The sequence below is a fragment of the Muscardinus avellanarius genome (assembly GCF_963383645.1).
Source record: "Muscardinus avellanarius genome assembly, chromosome: 13".
NCBI classification, from domain to species: Eukaryota; Metazoa; Chordata; class Mammalia; order Rodentia; family Gliridae; genus Muscardinus; species Muscardinus avellanarius.
The window spans coordinates 94126166-94139942 of NC_137799.1; the positions used below are offsets into that span (position 1 = coordinate 94126166).

Consider the following 13777-nt stretch of genomic DNA (forward strand, 5'->3'; position numbering starts at 1 on the left):
CCCTCTGGGCCCGTCTCCTCCTGGCCTTGCCGCTTGACTGCTCTGTGGCTGGGGCCTGTCCTCTGCCTTTGAGTTGTGGGCTTCTATAATGCACGGCCATCGCTCTTGTGGCCTTGTTGGTAGATTCGCCCAGGCGCCATTGGAAGGAGCCGGGGATAAAGTATCCCCAGGGCCAGGTGCTGCCTGGCCCAGTGTGTGCTGACCTGGCTGGGAGCAGGACCCTGCATTCTGGGTGTACATGGACTCCCCGGGCACTCCTTCTGGCACCTTATTTCAAGAAAGCTCTGAGCTTGCAGATGAAAAGGATACGTATTTCATGGCCAGCAGGACAGCGTTTGTCTAAGAAACCAGCATACATGACAGGCACTGTAGTGCACACCTGCAATCCTAGTGCTTGGGAGGCTGAGATGGGGGGATCATAGGTTCAAGGTCATGGTGAGCCCCTCAGTGACTTAGTGAGATCCTGTTTCAAAATAAAAAGTAAAGAAGTTCTGAGGATAGAGCTCAGAGGTAGAGCGCCCCAAGGCTCAACTCCTAGGAGGAGGGCGGGAGAGCCAGGGGACAGCAGCACATCGGTCCTCCAGCCGTGCTGAGTGAGTGACCATCTGGCCTGGTGGTCCTGGGTCGAGGGGGAGGCCAGGGAGCAGGAGGCCCGGGCCAGGGGCAGTGCGCTTGGGCCTTGCTGCCTGGCTCTGGCCCTTGCTGCATGATCGGGGGCCCTCCCTACCGCTGGCTGGGAGAGGGTCTAGATATCTGCTGATGAGCTGGGCTGGTCACTCCCAAGGCGCCTCCGCCTGGGTCTGTCCAGGAGAGAAGGGCCCATCTGCTGGGCTGCAGTGCGGGCTGGCCAGCAGGCCCAAGCAAGCGGGGCTGTCCCCATTCCTGGGAGATGGAGAAGTTGCTGGGGGTGGAGAACCGATTGTCCTGGCACTTTGAATTCCAGGGACCCCTCTTCCCTTTCCTGCCTTGTACCGTTGAGGAGCTTTTAGAGAGAGACAAGAAGGGAGGAGCATAAACTCCAAGTCCCCCTGCGGGGGTGGCAGGTGGCAGCGAGCCCGCTCAGGGTTGGGGACTGCTGCCAGGGCACTGGAGGCCGCGGGAAGCCGCAGGGGCCCAGCTCTGAGGCTGGGAGTCTAGCTACTCCTAGAGACAGGTGCTCAGGTAGAAAGGGAGGTGCCCATCCCTCCTCGCTCCTGCTAAATGCAGCCTTGCTGCCCTGGGGGAGCGTGTGCCTCAGAGACAGAGGTTCCCAGGCCCCCCCCCCCCGCTGCAAGTGCCTGCCCCAGCATCCGACCTGGCCCCGTCCCCATCCCCAGGTCCTGCTGGGCCCCTCGCCTCCTCATAGCTCCGATGTTGCTGGTCCGGTCCCCACCGTGCCTCTGCCGCCTGCTGCCCTCTCTCCACCTCTGCCAGACGCTCTGCCTCCGACTGCTCCCGAGCTCCTGTCTAAGTTCCCCGGCTCCCTGGCCCCCGCCGTGGTGGCAGGCACTCAGAACGTGACCACTCAGACCGCCACGCTCCTGCCGCCAGCAAACCCGCCAGCACCCACGGAGCCTGGGGCGGCCGGTCCCTGCCCAGCCGTGCAGCTGACAGTGGAGCCAGCTCAGGAGGTGTGTGTCCTGCCCTCACGGTGCAGCCACCTGGGGTCAGGCCAGAGGGACGCTCCTGGGAAGCAGAGGGGGCAGGGCGGGGACGTCCCTGTCCCCGTCTTGCACGCAGTCTGTAAGCCCGAGTCAAGATGAGTTTTGTAAGTGGGTTTGGAGGACGCTCTCCCCTGGAGAGGATGTAGAAGCTTGTAAAATGCTTTTACAGAACCCTCGTGTCCTCTTAGAGGGATGATCAAAGTGGGTTAACAGTTTCGGAAAGGAAGCAACCCTCAGCTTTTAGGAATCCGTTGGGCTCCAGGCCTTTCAACCAGATAAAAACCTCCCTGCGAGGTGCCCTCCTGCAGGCAGAGAGGAGGCAGGGACGGGAGGCCGGCGTGTGCGCGTGCGTGTGTGTGCGCCGCAGGGAGGCAGGAGCCGGGCTGGTCTCTGGACTCTGGTTTTATTTCAGGAGCAGGCCTCTCAGGACAAGCCGCCCGGCCTCCCACAGAGCTCTGAGAGGTACGGCCCAGCCTTGGTCTTGGGACGGGATGGACGCGGGCATCCCTGCTGCTACTTTATGGACCCTGACCCAGTTTGCCCTGATGCCACCCCTTCTTCAAACCTGACCCAGCAGGTGTTCTCGGGGACCCTTGTCAGGGACTCTGTCTGCCCTGGGAGAAGTCTGGTTGCTGGAGGCTCCTCACTGTGTTCTCTGCTGAGTTTGGGGTCCCCGTGTTTGTCTGTGTGCCAAGGATATTCCAGAAGGGCAAGGCTGTGGGCAGAGAGCCGGCAGGGCAGAGACCCTGTGGGCGGCGCGGAGTCCAGCCTAGACTCGGGTCTCCCTGGTTGTCGCCTCCTCCTTGTATTCTGGGGAGATGGCCCCGTCCACACTGCGGGCCTGGCGCTGCGCCACGGGTGTGCCCGAGGCTTTGCAGAGTCCGCCGCAGTCCTCACAACAGCTCCCAGTGTCTGCCACATTCCTGTCGCACAAATGGGGAAACTGAGGCAAGAGGCCATTTCACAGCCTGGGAGGCCAGGCACGGACATAGGGAGGCCGCCCGGGGCAGAGGCCGTAGGAGAAGGGGGTCTCGGGAGCCCTCGCAGGTTGCCACCACCTCTGCAGCACGCGCTCAGGCCCCGGAGTTTCAAGCCCCTGGGCCCGGATGGTGCGGGGACTTGCTAGCCTCGCGTGGGCCCCATCAACGTTTCTGGTTTTTACTCAGCTATGGAGGCTCTGATGTCCCTTCGGGGAAGGAGCTTAGCGACAGCTGCGAAGGGGCCTTCGGCGGGGGCCGGCTGGAGGGCAGGGCCGCCCGCAAGCACCACCGCAGGTCCACGCGCGCCCGCTCCCGGCAGGAGAGGGCCAGCCGGCCCCGGCTGACCATCCTGAACGTGAGTGGCCGGGGCGCGGGCGTGGGGCCCGGGGCGCGGGGCCCCGCGGTCTCACTGTCCGCCTCCTGCAGGTATGCAACACCGGGGACAAGATGGTGGAGTGCCAGCTGGAGACGCACAACCACAAGATGGTGACCTTCAAGTTCGACCTGGACGGGGATGCGCCCGACGAGATCGCCACGTACATGGTGAGAGCGGCCTGGCTGTGCGGCGCGCCCCTTGGGCTTCATACACCAGTAGCCCAGCCCTGCACTCTGCCCGACCCTGCCCTGGTCCCCAGGGATCCTACCAGCCAGCCCTGCTAGGAGTGGGGGTCCTGGCCCCCACAAAGGCACAGACTCTGCTGAAGGACACCCTCTTATTCACCGCACATGCCCATCCACGCCCACGCCCCAGGGCACACGCTGCCAAGACCGCGCATGCGCAGGGGCAGCACAGGAGGCTGTTGCCACAGGTGCAGCCCCAGTGGCGGGTGCTACGGCCCCTCGCTCCAAACAGCCACGACGCGCAGGAGATTGGGCTAAGGGGACTAGGAATAGAATATGAAGAATCCCTTAATCCAGTCGCACAGCCTGCCATATGGCTAGGGGCTCAGCCATTCAGCAGCCCGGCTTCCTCTGGGCTGTGCCCTGGATTCATTGCATTCAGATGCAGGGCTCAGAATTTCTGACGGGGAAGCCCCAGCTATCTGCTCTTGGTCTTCAGTGAGACCTCAGATGCGCCCTTCCTGGGCCCCAGGGTGCCCAATGTCTGAGATGCCTGGGAGACCTCACCTGGGATGGCTTCAGGAGGAGGGGGCAGGCTGCGGCTCGGAAGCAGCAAGGCGCGCGGGGTGATGCGCGCAGTGGGTGGTAGTGCTGTGGGTGGGTGAACTAAGCGGTTGAGCGGGAGCTGAATCCAGTCAGCCAGCCAGACCGCAGAGGACGCCATGCCCCAGGCCCCGCCTCGTGGCCAGGATGGCCTGCCCCACTGGGGACTGGAGTGTGACCTGTGATGGGGCTGTCCTGCCCGCTAGCCCACCCTTCTGAAAGCACCTTCAGAGCAGTCACTCCGTGTCTTCTAGAAGTGACATCAGAGCCTCTGCAGTCCAGCGCAGCTCCCTGAGGGCAGGAAGGCCTCCAAAGAATTCCCTGAGTGGCTGGGCACCCAGAATCCCCGCTCTAGCTAGGCACGCTGCAGGTGTGAGGGCAGGGCGCCTGGCTGCCCTGAGGCCAGTGGCCGCCTCCTTGCATGGAGCAAACACCAGGCTTCACCTGCTGCCCAGACAGTGAAGCCGTAAAACATCTCTTCTGTCATCTGTGTTTTTAACATGTGTCTTGTGTAATATACACACATATGTTGATATATCTTTTGACAGGGGTACCAGGGATTGAAACCTGGGGTATTCCAAGCTATACCCCTAGCCCTTTTATATATATATATCTATTTATGTTTTGTGGTACTGGGTACTGGGGATGGAACCTAGGGGTTTTTCTACTTCTAGGCTATACTCCCAGACCTATTTTTTAATATTTTATTTGGAAACAGTTTCTCACTAAGCTGCTGAGAGCCTCACTAAGTAGCTGAAGCTGGCTTCAAATCTATGCGATCCTCCTGTCTCAGCCTCCCAAGTATTGAGATTACAAGTGTGCGCCACCATGCCTGGCCTTTTATTAATGTTTTGAAACAAGGTCTCACTAGGTTGCTGAGAATCTCACTAAGTGGCTGAAGCTAGTCTCAAACCTGTGATCCTTTTGTCTCAGGCTCCCAGTGCCAGGATTACAGGTGTGCATCACCACACTTTTGCTAGGTGTATTTTTTTTTTCATGAAAGAGGTTAAAGTAAACTTAAAAACAAAACAGAGAAACACCTAAACACACAAGGCCCAGGTATGAGGTAACCCAGTCACCCACAGCACCCTGTCCTGTGGGTGGCAGGGGAGAACTCACGGGCTGGCAGGATTGCTCAGGGGTGCTTGCTGGGTTTTGCGCCGCGCGGGCCCCTGGCGTGCCTGCCCCGCCCTGAGTCATGGTGGGAGGCCACAGAGGCCTGTAGTGGGCGCCACTTAGGCCACGGCCCTCAGCTAAGGGAGCACACCTATGATCCCAGTACTTGGGAGGCTGAGACAGGAGGATCGCAGGTGTGTGGACAGCCAGCTACTTAGCGAGGCCCCGCTTCAAAACGAAAGATAAAAGGGCTGGGGGTGTATCTTGAGGTTAGAACACCCCTGGGTTCAGCCTACAGTACAAAAATAACAAAGCATAGCCAGGGCCTTGGCTGGCTTTGGAGACGCTCCCTCTGGTCTTGGCTCTGGACAGAGCCACTTTGCTGGGGGGTGAGTTGGACATGACCCTTGAGGAGACAGATCACTAGAAATTCTGGTGAAAAATAGGCTTGGCTCGTGGACACAGCCTCCTGCTCGAGATGGGGGAGAGGTTTGGGTGGCAGATTCCCTGGGCCCCCCAGGGGAGGAGATGCCAGGAGCACTGGCGGGGCCACTTGCTGGGCACTGTGCCACCCCCACCTTCACACCAGGGCCAAGGCTGGCCCCGAGCGTGCCCCTTCCTCTCCCCTGGTCCAGTCCAGGCCCCCTTGACTATGCACCACCAGCCCTGCAGGTAGCTGGTCCAGTGTGACTCTGGTGGGCAGGGCCTTGGGGGCTGTCCCTCTGGGACCATCTTCTCTGACCCAAGCCGCTCTCATCCGCCTTTCCCATGTGCAGCCCCATGCTGAGGTGGGCCCCTTCCCCACTTCATACTCGGGCCAGGCACAGGGGAGAGGGGCGTGCACCCGCAGCAGCCTGGGCAGGTCCTCACTCCGTGGCCCTTGCAGGTCGAGCATGACTTCATCCTGCTGGCCGAGCGCGAGGCGTTCATTGAGCAGATGAAGGAGGTCATGGACAAGGCGGAGGACATGCTTAGCGAGGACGCGGATTCCGGCCGCAGCTCTGATGCGGGGGCCGGCCCACCACACGTGGGCACCTGCGGCCCCGCCGCAGGAGAGGTGAGTGCGGAGGGCCCCAGCGGGCAGGGGGCCATGGCAGGTGGCTGCGGAGGAGGCTCGCTGACCTCCGCTCCCTGTCCCTCATGCAGGAGAGCGGACAGTCCCCAGCAAACGCGCCTGTGTACCAGCAGAACGGTGAGTCTCCCTCTGCTCAGTGGCAGGTGCTTGCAAGAAACCCCAGTCAAGCAGTGGCCACAGCACTGGGGGGATCGCCAGAGTGTGTCCCCTCTGGGGATGGCCTCTGGCCAGCATAGCTGGCACGGCGGGCCTCTCAGGACCTAGACCCACACCCGAGGCCTAGACCCGCACCCGGGGCCCTCCTGTTTAGGAACATGGGTTCCTTGCCCGTGCCCTTCAGGAGAGTCTCAGAGGTCTCACCAAGCCCTGCCAGTCTGGTGTGGCGGTGGGGGTCACCTGGCCCACAGAACCTCGCTTCCTCTCAGCATGCTGTCTGTGTTCTGCTTCTAGTCCTGCACACGGGGAAGAGGTGGTTTATCATCTGTCCGGTGGCCGAGCACCCTGCGGCTGATGCCCCCAAGTTGTCGCCCCCACTGCCTCTACATTCCCTCCAGCCTGAAGCCGGCCAAGGTAGGAGGAAGCACATCCCCAGCCCCTGCCTCGGTTCCCCAGACCTTCCTTCTGCGCATGTGCACAGGTGTGCGCGGGGCTGCCCTGCGGTCACCCCACAGCTCAGGGCGTCCTGTGCAGCTCTGTCCCTCGGTCTCAGAATCAGCCAGCGGGTGCGGATGCTCAGGTGTGCCTGCCTGTCCGGGGCTAGCCAGTGACTTCTCAGCTTCCCCGCCTGCTTCAGGACCACCTGGGCACACTCGCCCTGCAGGTCTCTCTGTGCCCGGGGTGGGGTGAGAAAGACTGATTTTAAATTGTCCACACGGGTCGTGGTCATCGTTACTGTGTATGGGCAGGGGCCTGTGCCTGCCCGTACAGATGGCAGTAAGCTTGCCCTTGGGGCTCTCGGTAAAATCTTAATTTTGGGGGGATCCATTGGAAGGCCAGAATAGTCATTTTGGGTTTAAATTTAAGACTTAACTTCCTATCACTTGGCAGGAAAAGAGTTGCTAATTAAGTAACTTGAAATAACATTGTGTGTTCATGAAAAATGTTGTAAACCAATTTTGGTTTCCTGTGGTGTTTCCAGTGACTTTCATCATTCTTTTGAAGATTATCCCCCATGGGGAAAGGCCAGCCTGGTAGCAAAACCCCCAAGAAGCCATCCTCTGAGACAGGTGCTCCCTGGAGAAGGGGTTGGCCAGCCTGGACTGGTTGAAGAATCAGACACCAGCAGCCTTATTTAAAAGACTCTTAGACCAGGAATAGGTTCACACATCACCTTCTGATCATACTGTGTACACTCCCAGGCACGAGAGAGGTCTTTATAAAGAGAAGCCGGGCACGGTGGCACGCGCCTGTAATCCCAGTAATTGGGACGCTGAGACAGGAGGATCGCAGGTTCACCGCCAGCCTCAGCAACTTAGTGAGGCCCTGTTTTAAAATAAAAAAATAAAATAAAATGGGGAGGGGCTATAGGTCAGAGGTAGGATGCCCTGGGTTTAATCCCCAGCCACAACAACAACAACAACACACACACATGCGGATAAATTACAGTGTGGCATAGGGTTAAAGGTCAGGGAGGTGTGGGGTCGAGTTTGCAGTTTCGAGCCTTCTCCCTTCGTCTACACTCTGAGTGGCCTCTGGAAACCTTCCAGAGCCAGCATCCCCCTCAGTGAGGACAAAGGCAAACCAGGTGACGGGCGTGCTAATCTGGACTGACCATCCCCTGAGGATGACCACAAAAGTTGGACAGGCTCTGGAAGTCAGCTGCTTGAAGGCTGTGGACGTCTGAAGAGGGTGCAAGTTACCCGGCTGCCCTGGGGCATCTCCATCCCGCAGGAGAGGCTGGTGTGGCTGTGGCCGCCTCACCCGCTGGCAGGAGGGATGTGGAATCGGTGGCCCCAGCGTGGCCCTGCTGAGGGCGTGCACCCTGGGAAGAGATGGGCCCGCAGAGCAGAGCCTAGGCCAGACCCCACACCTGCACAGGCAAAAGCAATGATGCCTTTTCTGCGGGAAAGGAGCGTCCTTTTGGATTTCATGTGACTTGTACAGACAATTTTTTTTTAGTACAATATCCGGTGTATAATAAAAAGTAACGACACAGGGAGCTGGGCTCTGGACACGATGGAGCAGGCGCACCCCCATCTCTGTCATCGCCGCACTGAGCTGCCAATCCCGGCCAGATGTCTGACACAGCTACCCAGGTGTGCGGGAAGTGCAGCAGCAGGAAGACTGGAGAATACCTGCGAGCCAGCAGTGAGCTCAGCACTTTTCCATCTGGTGTGTCCCGGCCTCCAGACCAGAGCTGAGCTTCATGGTACCGATGGGGAACGTTCTCGGAGAGAGAAGAGGGGTCCAGCTCTCTCTCCAGAACAGGAAAGAGGATTCCTGAAGCTTGGGTCTTTCTTGCTGACCCGAGCCAGTGGATAACACCCTCCCCTCCGCCCTGGTTCTGGACTGGCCCTTAAGTGACGAATACCAAATCAGTCCTGCAAAAGTGCTCACTACGGAATTAACTTGCAGCCCCAGCCCACAGAAAGCCGGCTGCAACGTGTAGTCTGCATCTGACCAGGTCAGTCGCCTGCTAAGGCAAAAATATCAACATTTTCCATGGGATATAAATAAGACTCAGGATTTCTTAACATCATTCAGTGTGCTCAGAACAGGATCCAAAGTTCTGTGGCAAGGGGAAAACCACGAAAGTGTCCACTTGCATGGGAAAAGCCAAAGCAGCGCATGATAAAATCACACGGACGTCAGATGACAGGTCCATGTCAGAGACGTGCCTGGGCCAGCAACCACAATCACTCCCGAAGCCAGTGCTAGAGTGAAAGTGTCATCAGAGAAACAGAAGATACGAAGAAAAAAATAAAGGGCAGTACCTGAGACTATCCAGCTGGAGCATTGGGAAAAAAGACAGAAAAAAATGGAGAGAGCGCTAAAGACCTCTGAACAATAACAGTTTAACATTTGTGTCTGCCCAGGAGGTCTCTCACAAATGAGGAAGGGCAGTGCTGGAAGGAGCCGAAGAAGTTGTTTGTGAGAGGCGTAAGCCTAGAGATCGAAGAAGCCAAACAAGCCAGTTAAACCATTAAACCAGTTAAACTGAAAGAACCTGTACCTGTGCGCGGCATTGCCATGGCAAAACTGAAGACGGAGAGGAGGCTTGTGGAAGCTGGCAGGAACGGCGGCACATCGTCTAGAAGAAACAGTCCTCGGAATGGCTGCGGATTCCTCACCAGGAACCAAGGTGTCTGGAAGGGAGCCGCACGGGACTTCAAAAGCACTGAACGAAATGCCCGACGGTCCAGAATGCTGTATTCAAAAATGAAACTGAAACACTGCCATTCTCAAAAAAAGAAAGTGGAGAGAATTGGTAACCAGCGCACCTGCTCAGAAAGAATTATGAAAGAACTTTAGACAGAAGGGAAACGGTGCCAAGAGGTACCAGGTTGGAACAGCAGGACTGAAGGTAGATCAACTGGAGAGGGAAATATTGGTGAATAGAGGCCTGTAAAAACAGTTCTTTGGAGGCTGAGACAGGAGGATCACAAGTTTGAGGCCAGCATCAGCTATTTAGCAAGACCCTTAGCAACTTAGTGAGACCCTGCTTCAAAATTAAAAACAAAAATTAACTTAAAAAGTTCTGGTGCCGTAACTCAGTAGACTGCCCCTGGGTTCAGTCATCATTTCCCCTCAACATACATGCATACATAATACATGTATACATACATATATGTTGTGTATATTAAACTGTTCTTCTCCCCTTGAGTTCTTTAAAACACGTATAGCAGTTGAAATTTAAAATTGTATTGCCTGCCAGGCGTGGTGGTGCACGCTTGTAATCCCAGCATTTGGGAGGCTGAGACAGGAGGATCCAGGTTCACAGCCAGCCTCAGCCACTTAGTGAGATCCTCTGCAACTAAGTGAGACTCTATTTCAAAATAAAAAATAAAACAGGGCTGGCAGTGTAGCTTTGAAGTAGAATGCCCTGGGTTCAATTCCCAGTACCAATAAATAAATAAATAAATAATAAAAAGGCCATCAATTCAGGAAAATTTTCTCCAGAAAATAGACAATGAAAAAACACTTGTTACATCATCTACTGGGCTAACATTACCTTGGCTTAAAACCAAAGAAGTACAAAAAGAGAATGATAGACCAAAATCTCTTATGAACATAAAGGAGAAACCTTCTCAATAAAATATTTGCAGGTCAAATCCAGCAACCTATCAAAAGGACAATACACCATGAGAAAGTGTGTGCAACCTAGAGAAGCAATAGTTAAAGTCAGTTCATTCACCGTATTAATAGTCTTTGTCGGTGGGGTGGGGGGTACTGAGGACTTAACCCAAGGGCATTCACCTCTCCACTACACCCCCAGTCCTATTTTATTTATTTATTTATTTATTTATTTATTTATTTATTTTCAGGTCTGGGGATGGAACCCAGGGGCATTTAACCTCCAAGCTACACCTCCTGCCCTGTTTTTTTATTCTTTATTTGAAACAGGGTCTCACTAAGTTGTGGAGAGCCTCACTAAGTAGCTGAGGCTGTCTGCGAACTGCGATCCTCCAGTCTCAGCCTCCCAAATGTTGGGATTACAAACGTGCGCCACCATGCCCGGCTTGCCCAATCCTATTTTATTTTGAAACGGTCTGAGCCTCACCACTTGCTGAACCTGTGATCCTCCTGTCTCAGCCTCCCAAGTACTGGGATTACAAGCGTGCACCACCACGCTGGCTATATTAAGAGTCTATGAGGGGAAACCATGTAATCATATATAGCAGAAGCATTTAACCAAATGTCCACTTGTAATAAAAATTCTCAGGAATCTAGGAAAAGAAAGAAGCTTCCTCAACCTAATAAAGATCATCAAGACAAAAACAAAAATTAAAAAAAAAACTACAGCTAACATCATATTTTGTGGGGAAAGACTGAATGTGTTCTCCCTAAGGCTGAAAACAAAGCATGGGTGTCCATTTTCACCATTCTTATTCAACACTGAGGTCTTGGCTAGATTTTAAGAAGCAAATAAAACCCCAGGGAGGTGAAGAGGCAGACAGAGCTGCTGCTGTCGGCAGGCAATATGGTTTCATCTTTAGACCATCACATAAGTTCTACAGCGCCGACAGCAAACATCTCCTCAAACGAGTTTAGCAAGACCACAGCGTACATGGCCAGTGTACACACATAGCTATATTTCTCTCTGCCGGCAATGAGCAGTTGAAACCCAAAATTTGAAAGCATACCATTTTCAGTAACAATAAACAAAGGAGGGGAAGGAGAAGACGCACCAGCATACAATAAACAAAGGAGGGGAAGGAGAAGATGCACACAAAATCCACGAAGTCCTGACGGGATAATCGACGATGGCCTAAATAACTGAAGACACACACTGTGCACATGGCCTGGAAGATTTGACATATTAAAAATGTCAATTCGCTTCCGATTGGTCTATGGATTTAGTGTAACACCAATAAAAAATTAAAGCAGGATATTTTTGCAGAAATAGACAAGCCGATGATTAAGTTTAAATAGATAAATAAAGGACACAAATAGCAAAAAACGTTTTTAAAAAGAGGAGTCAAGTTGGAAGGTAAGACTACCCAATATTGAGATTTCCTACAAGCTGTGGTACTCCAGACTGGATGGTCTTGCAAGCTGGCACATAAATAGAGCAGAACAGAGAGCCCCAACACAGACCCGCACATTTGATTTCATTTTTAAAAGTGGTTCAATGGAAGGCCGGGCGTGGTGGCGCACGCTTGTAATCCCCGCGCTTGGGAGGCGGAGACAGGAGGATCGCGCAGGTTCGAAGCCAGCCGTGCAGGAGGATCGCGCAGGTTCGAAGCCAGCCGCGCTGGCGTAAGAGACCCTGTTTCAGAAATATAAAATAGGTCTGGGAGTGTAGCCCGGAGGTAGAAGGGCTTCCAGGAACCCCAGTACCACAAAAAAAAAAAAAAAAAAAAAAAAAGTGGTTCAATGGAGAAAGATAGTTTTCTCAATAATAATATATGGTGTCAAATAGTAGCTTATTCACATGCAAAAATAAAACTTGATCCTACGCCTCCCATCTTATGCAAATATTAGTTCAATTTAGGTAAAATGTCCCAGCACTTGGGAGGCTGAGACAGAAGGATCGTGATTCGCAGACAGCCTCAGCTACTTAGTGAGGCCCTCTGCAACTTAGTAAGATCCTGTTTCAAAATAAAGAACAAAAAATAGGGGCTGGGGATGTAGCTCAGAGGTAGAATGTTCCTGGGTTCAATCCCCCAGTACCCTCCCTACACACACACACTACACACACACACACACACACACACACACACACACACACACACATATATAGGTAAAATGTAAGCTGGGTGTGGTGGCATACACCTTTAATCTTGGTTTTGGGGGGACTGAGATAGGAGGATCACAGGTTCAAGGACAGCATCAGCAATTCAGTGAGTTCAGTGAGGCCCTCTCTCTGCAAGTTAGTGAGACCCTGTTTCAAAAATAATAAATAAAATGGGGTTGGGGGTGTACCTAAGAAGTAGAAGGCCTCTGAATTCAATCCTCAGTACCCCCCCCAACAAAGATCAAATGTATAATGCAAAGTGATGTGACTTTTAGGGGGAAAAACACAAAATTTTTGTCTCCTGTGCCAGATGTGATAGCAGAGGTACACCCCAAGTCGCATGTGGTGGCACACGCTTGTGATCCCAGCATTCCGGAGGCTGAGACCAGAGGATCGCGGTTCGCAGACAGCCTCAGCTACTTAGTGAGGCCTTCTGCAATTCAATGAGACCCCTTTTTCAAAAATAAAAAAGACTAAAAAATAGGGCTGGGGGTGTTGCTCAGAGGTAGAATGCTCCTGGATTCATCCCCAGTACTGCAAAAAAGTACACCCCATAAAAGAAAAATGGATAAAGCTGGGCGTGGTGGCACACGCTTGTAATCCTAGTACTTGGGAGGCTGAGACAGGAGGATTACGCAGGTTCAAAACCAGCTTAGTGAGGCTCTCAGCAACTTAGTGAGACCCTGTTTTCAAACAAAATATAAAATAGGCCTGGAGGTTGAAGGCCCCTGGATTCTATCCCCAGTATCACAAAAAAAAAAAAAAGGAAGAAAGAAAAAGAAAAATGGATAAATAAAATGTTATCCAAGCCAGGTGTGTTGTACATGCCTGTAATCCCAGTACTTTGGAGAATGTAAGACAGGAGAATTGCAGGTTTAAGACCAGCCTCAATAACTTAACAATACTCTCGATAACCTAGCAAGACCCTGTTTCAAAACAAAATAATAAAAATTAAAAAGGGCTGGGGGTATAGCCCAGAGGTAGAATGCTTCTGCATTCAATCCCCAGTATCACAAAAGAGGAAGAGGTGGGGGGGGGGGTTGGAGGAGGAGGAGGAGGAGAGGGAGAGAAAGGAGGAGAAGAAGAAATCGCCCAGATTAAAATATTTTACTTTGTGAAAACCACTGTCGAGAGAAAGAAAAGATGACCCATAGCCTGGGAGAAAATAATTACAAATTAGATATTTAACCTAGTATTTGTACCGAGAATATATAAGGAATTCTTAAAACTCATCAATAAGTAAACAATTCAATTAAAATATTAGTTAAACACCAGGCACATGGCATGCTCCTGTAATCTTAGCATTTGGGAGGCTGAGATAGAAGGATCCTGGGGCCCTCCGCAACTCAATGAGACACTGTTTCAAAATAAAGAATAAAAAATCGTGCTGGAGGTGTAGCCC

The 13777-nt window shown here is 53.4% G+C and overlaps 1 protein-coding gene across 1 annotated transcript in view; it reads left to right on the top strand.

The window, feature by feature from the left end:
* The window catches only part of WNK2 (WNK lysine deficient protein kinase 2), a gene marked incomplete at both ends in the record, with an annotated part of 105894 nt that overhangs the window by 65490 nt on the left and 26627 nt on the right, over positions 1–13777 (top strand). Inside the window, 7 exons of the mRNA XM_080709037.1 lie at positions 1317–1610; positions 2056–2105; positions 2810–2978; positions 3050–3166; positions 5790–5960; positions 6050–6095; positions 6429–6548. Coding sequence (XP_080565163.1) covers positions 1317–1610; positions 2056–2105; positions 2810–2978; positions 3050–3166; positions 5790–5960; positions 6050–6095; positions 6429–6548 — 967 coding nt within the window. The remainder of the gene's footprint in view (positions 1–1316; positions 1611–2055; positions 2106–2809; positions 2979–3049; positions 3167–5789; positions 5961–6049; positions 6096–6428; positions 6549–13777) is intronic.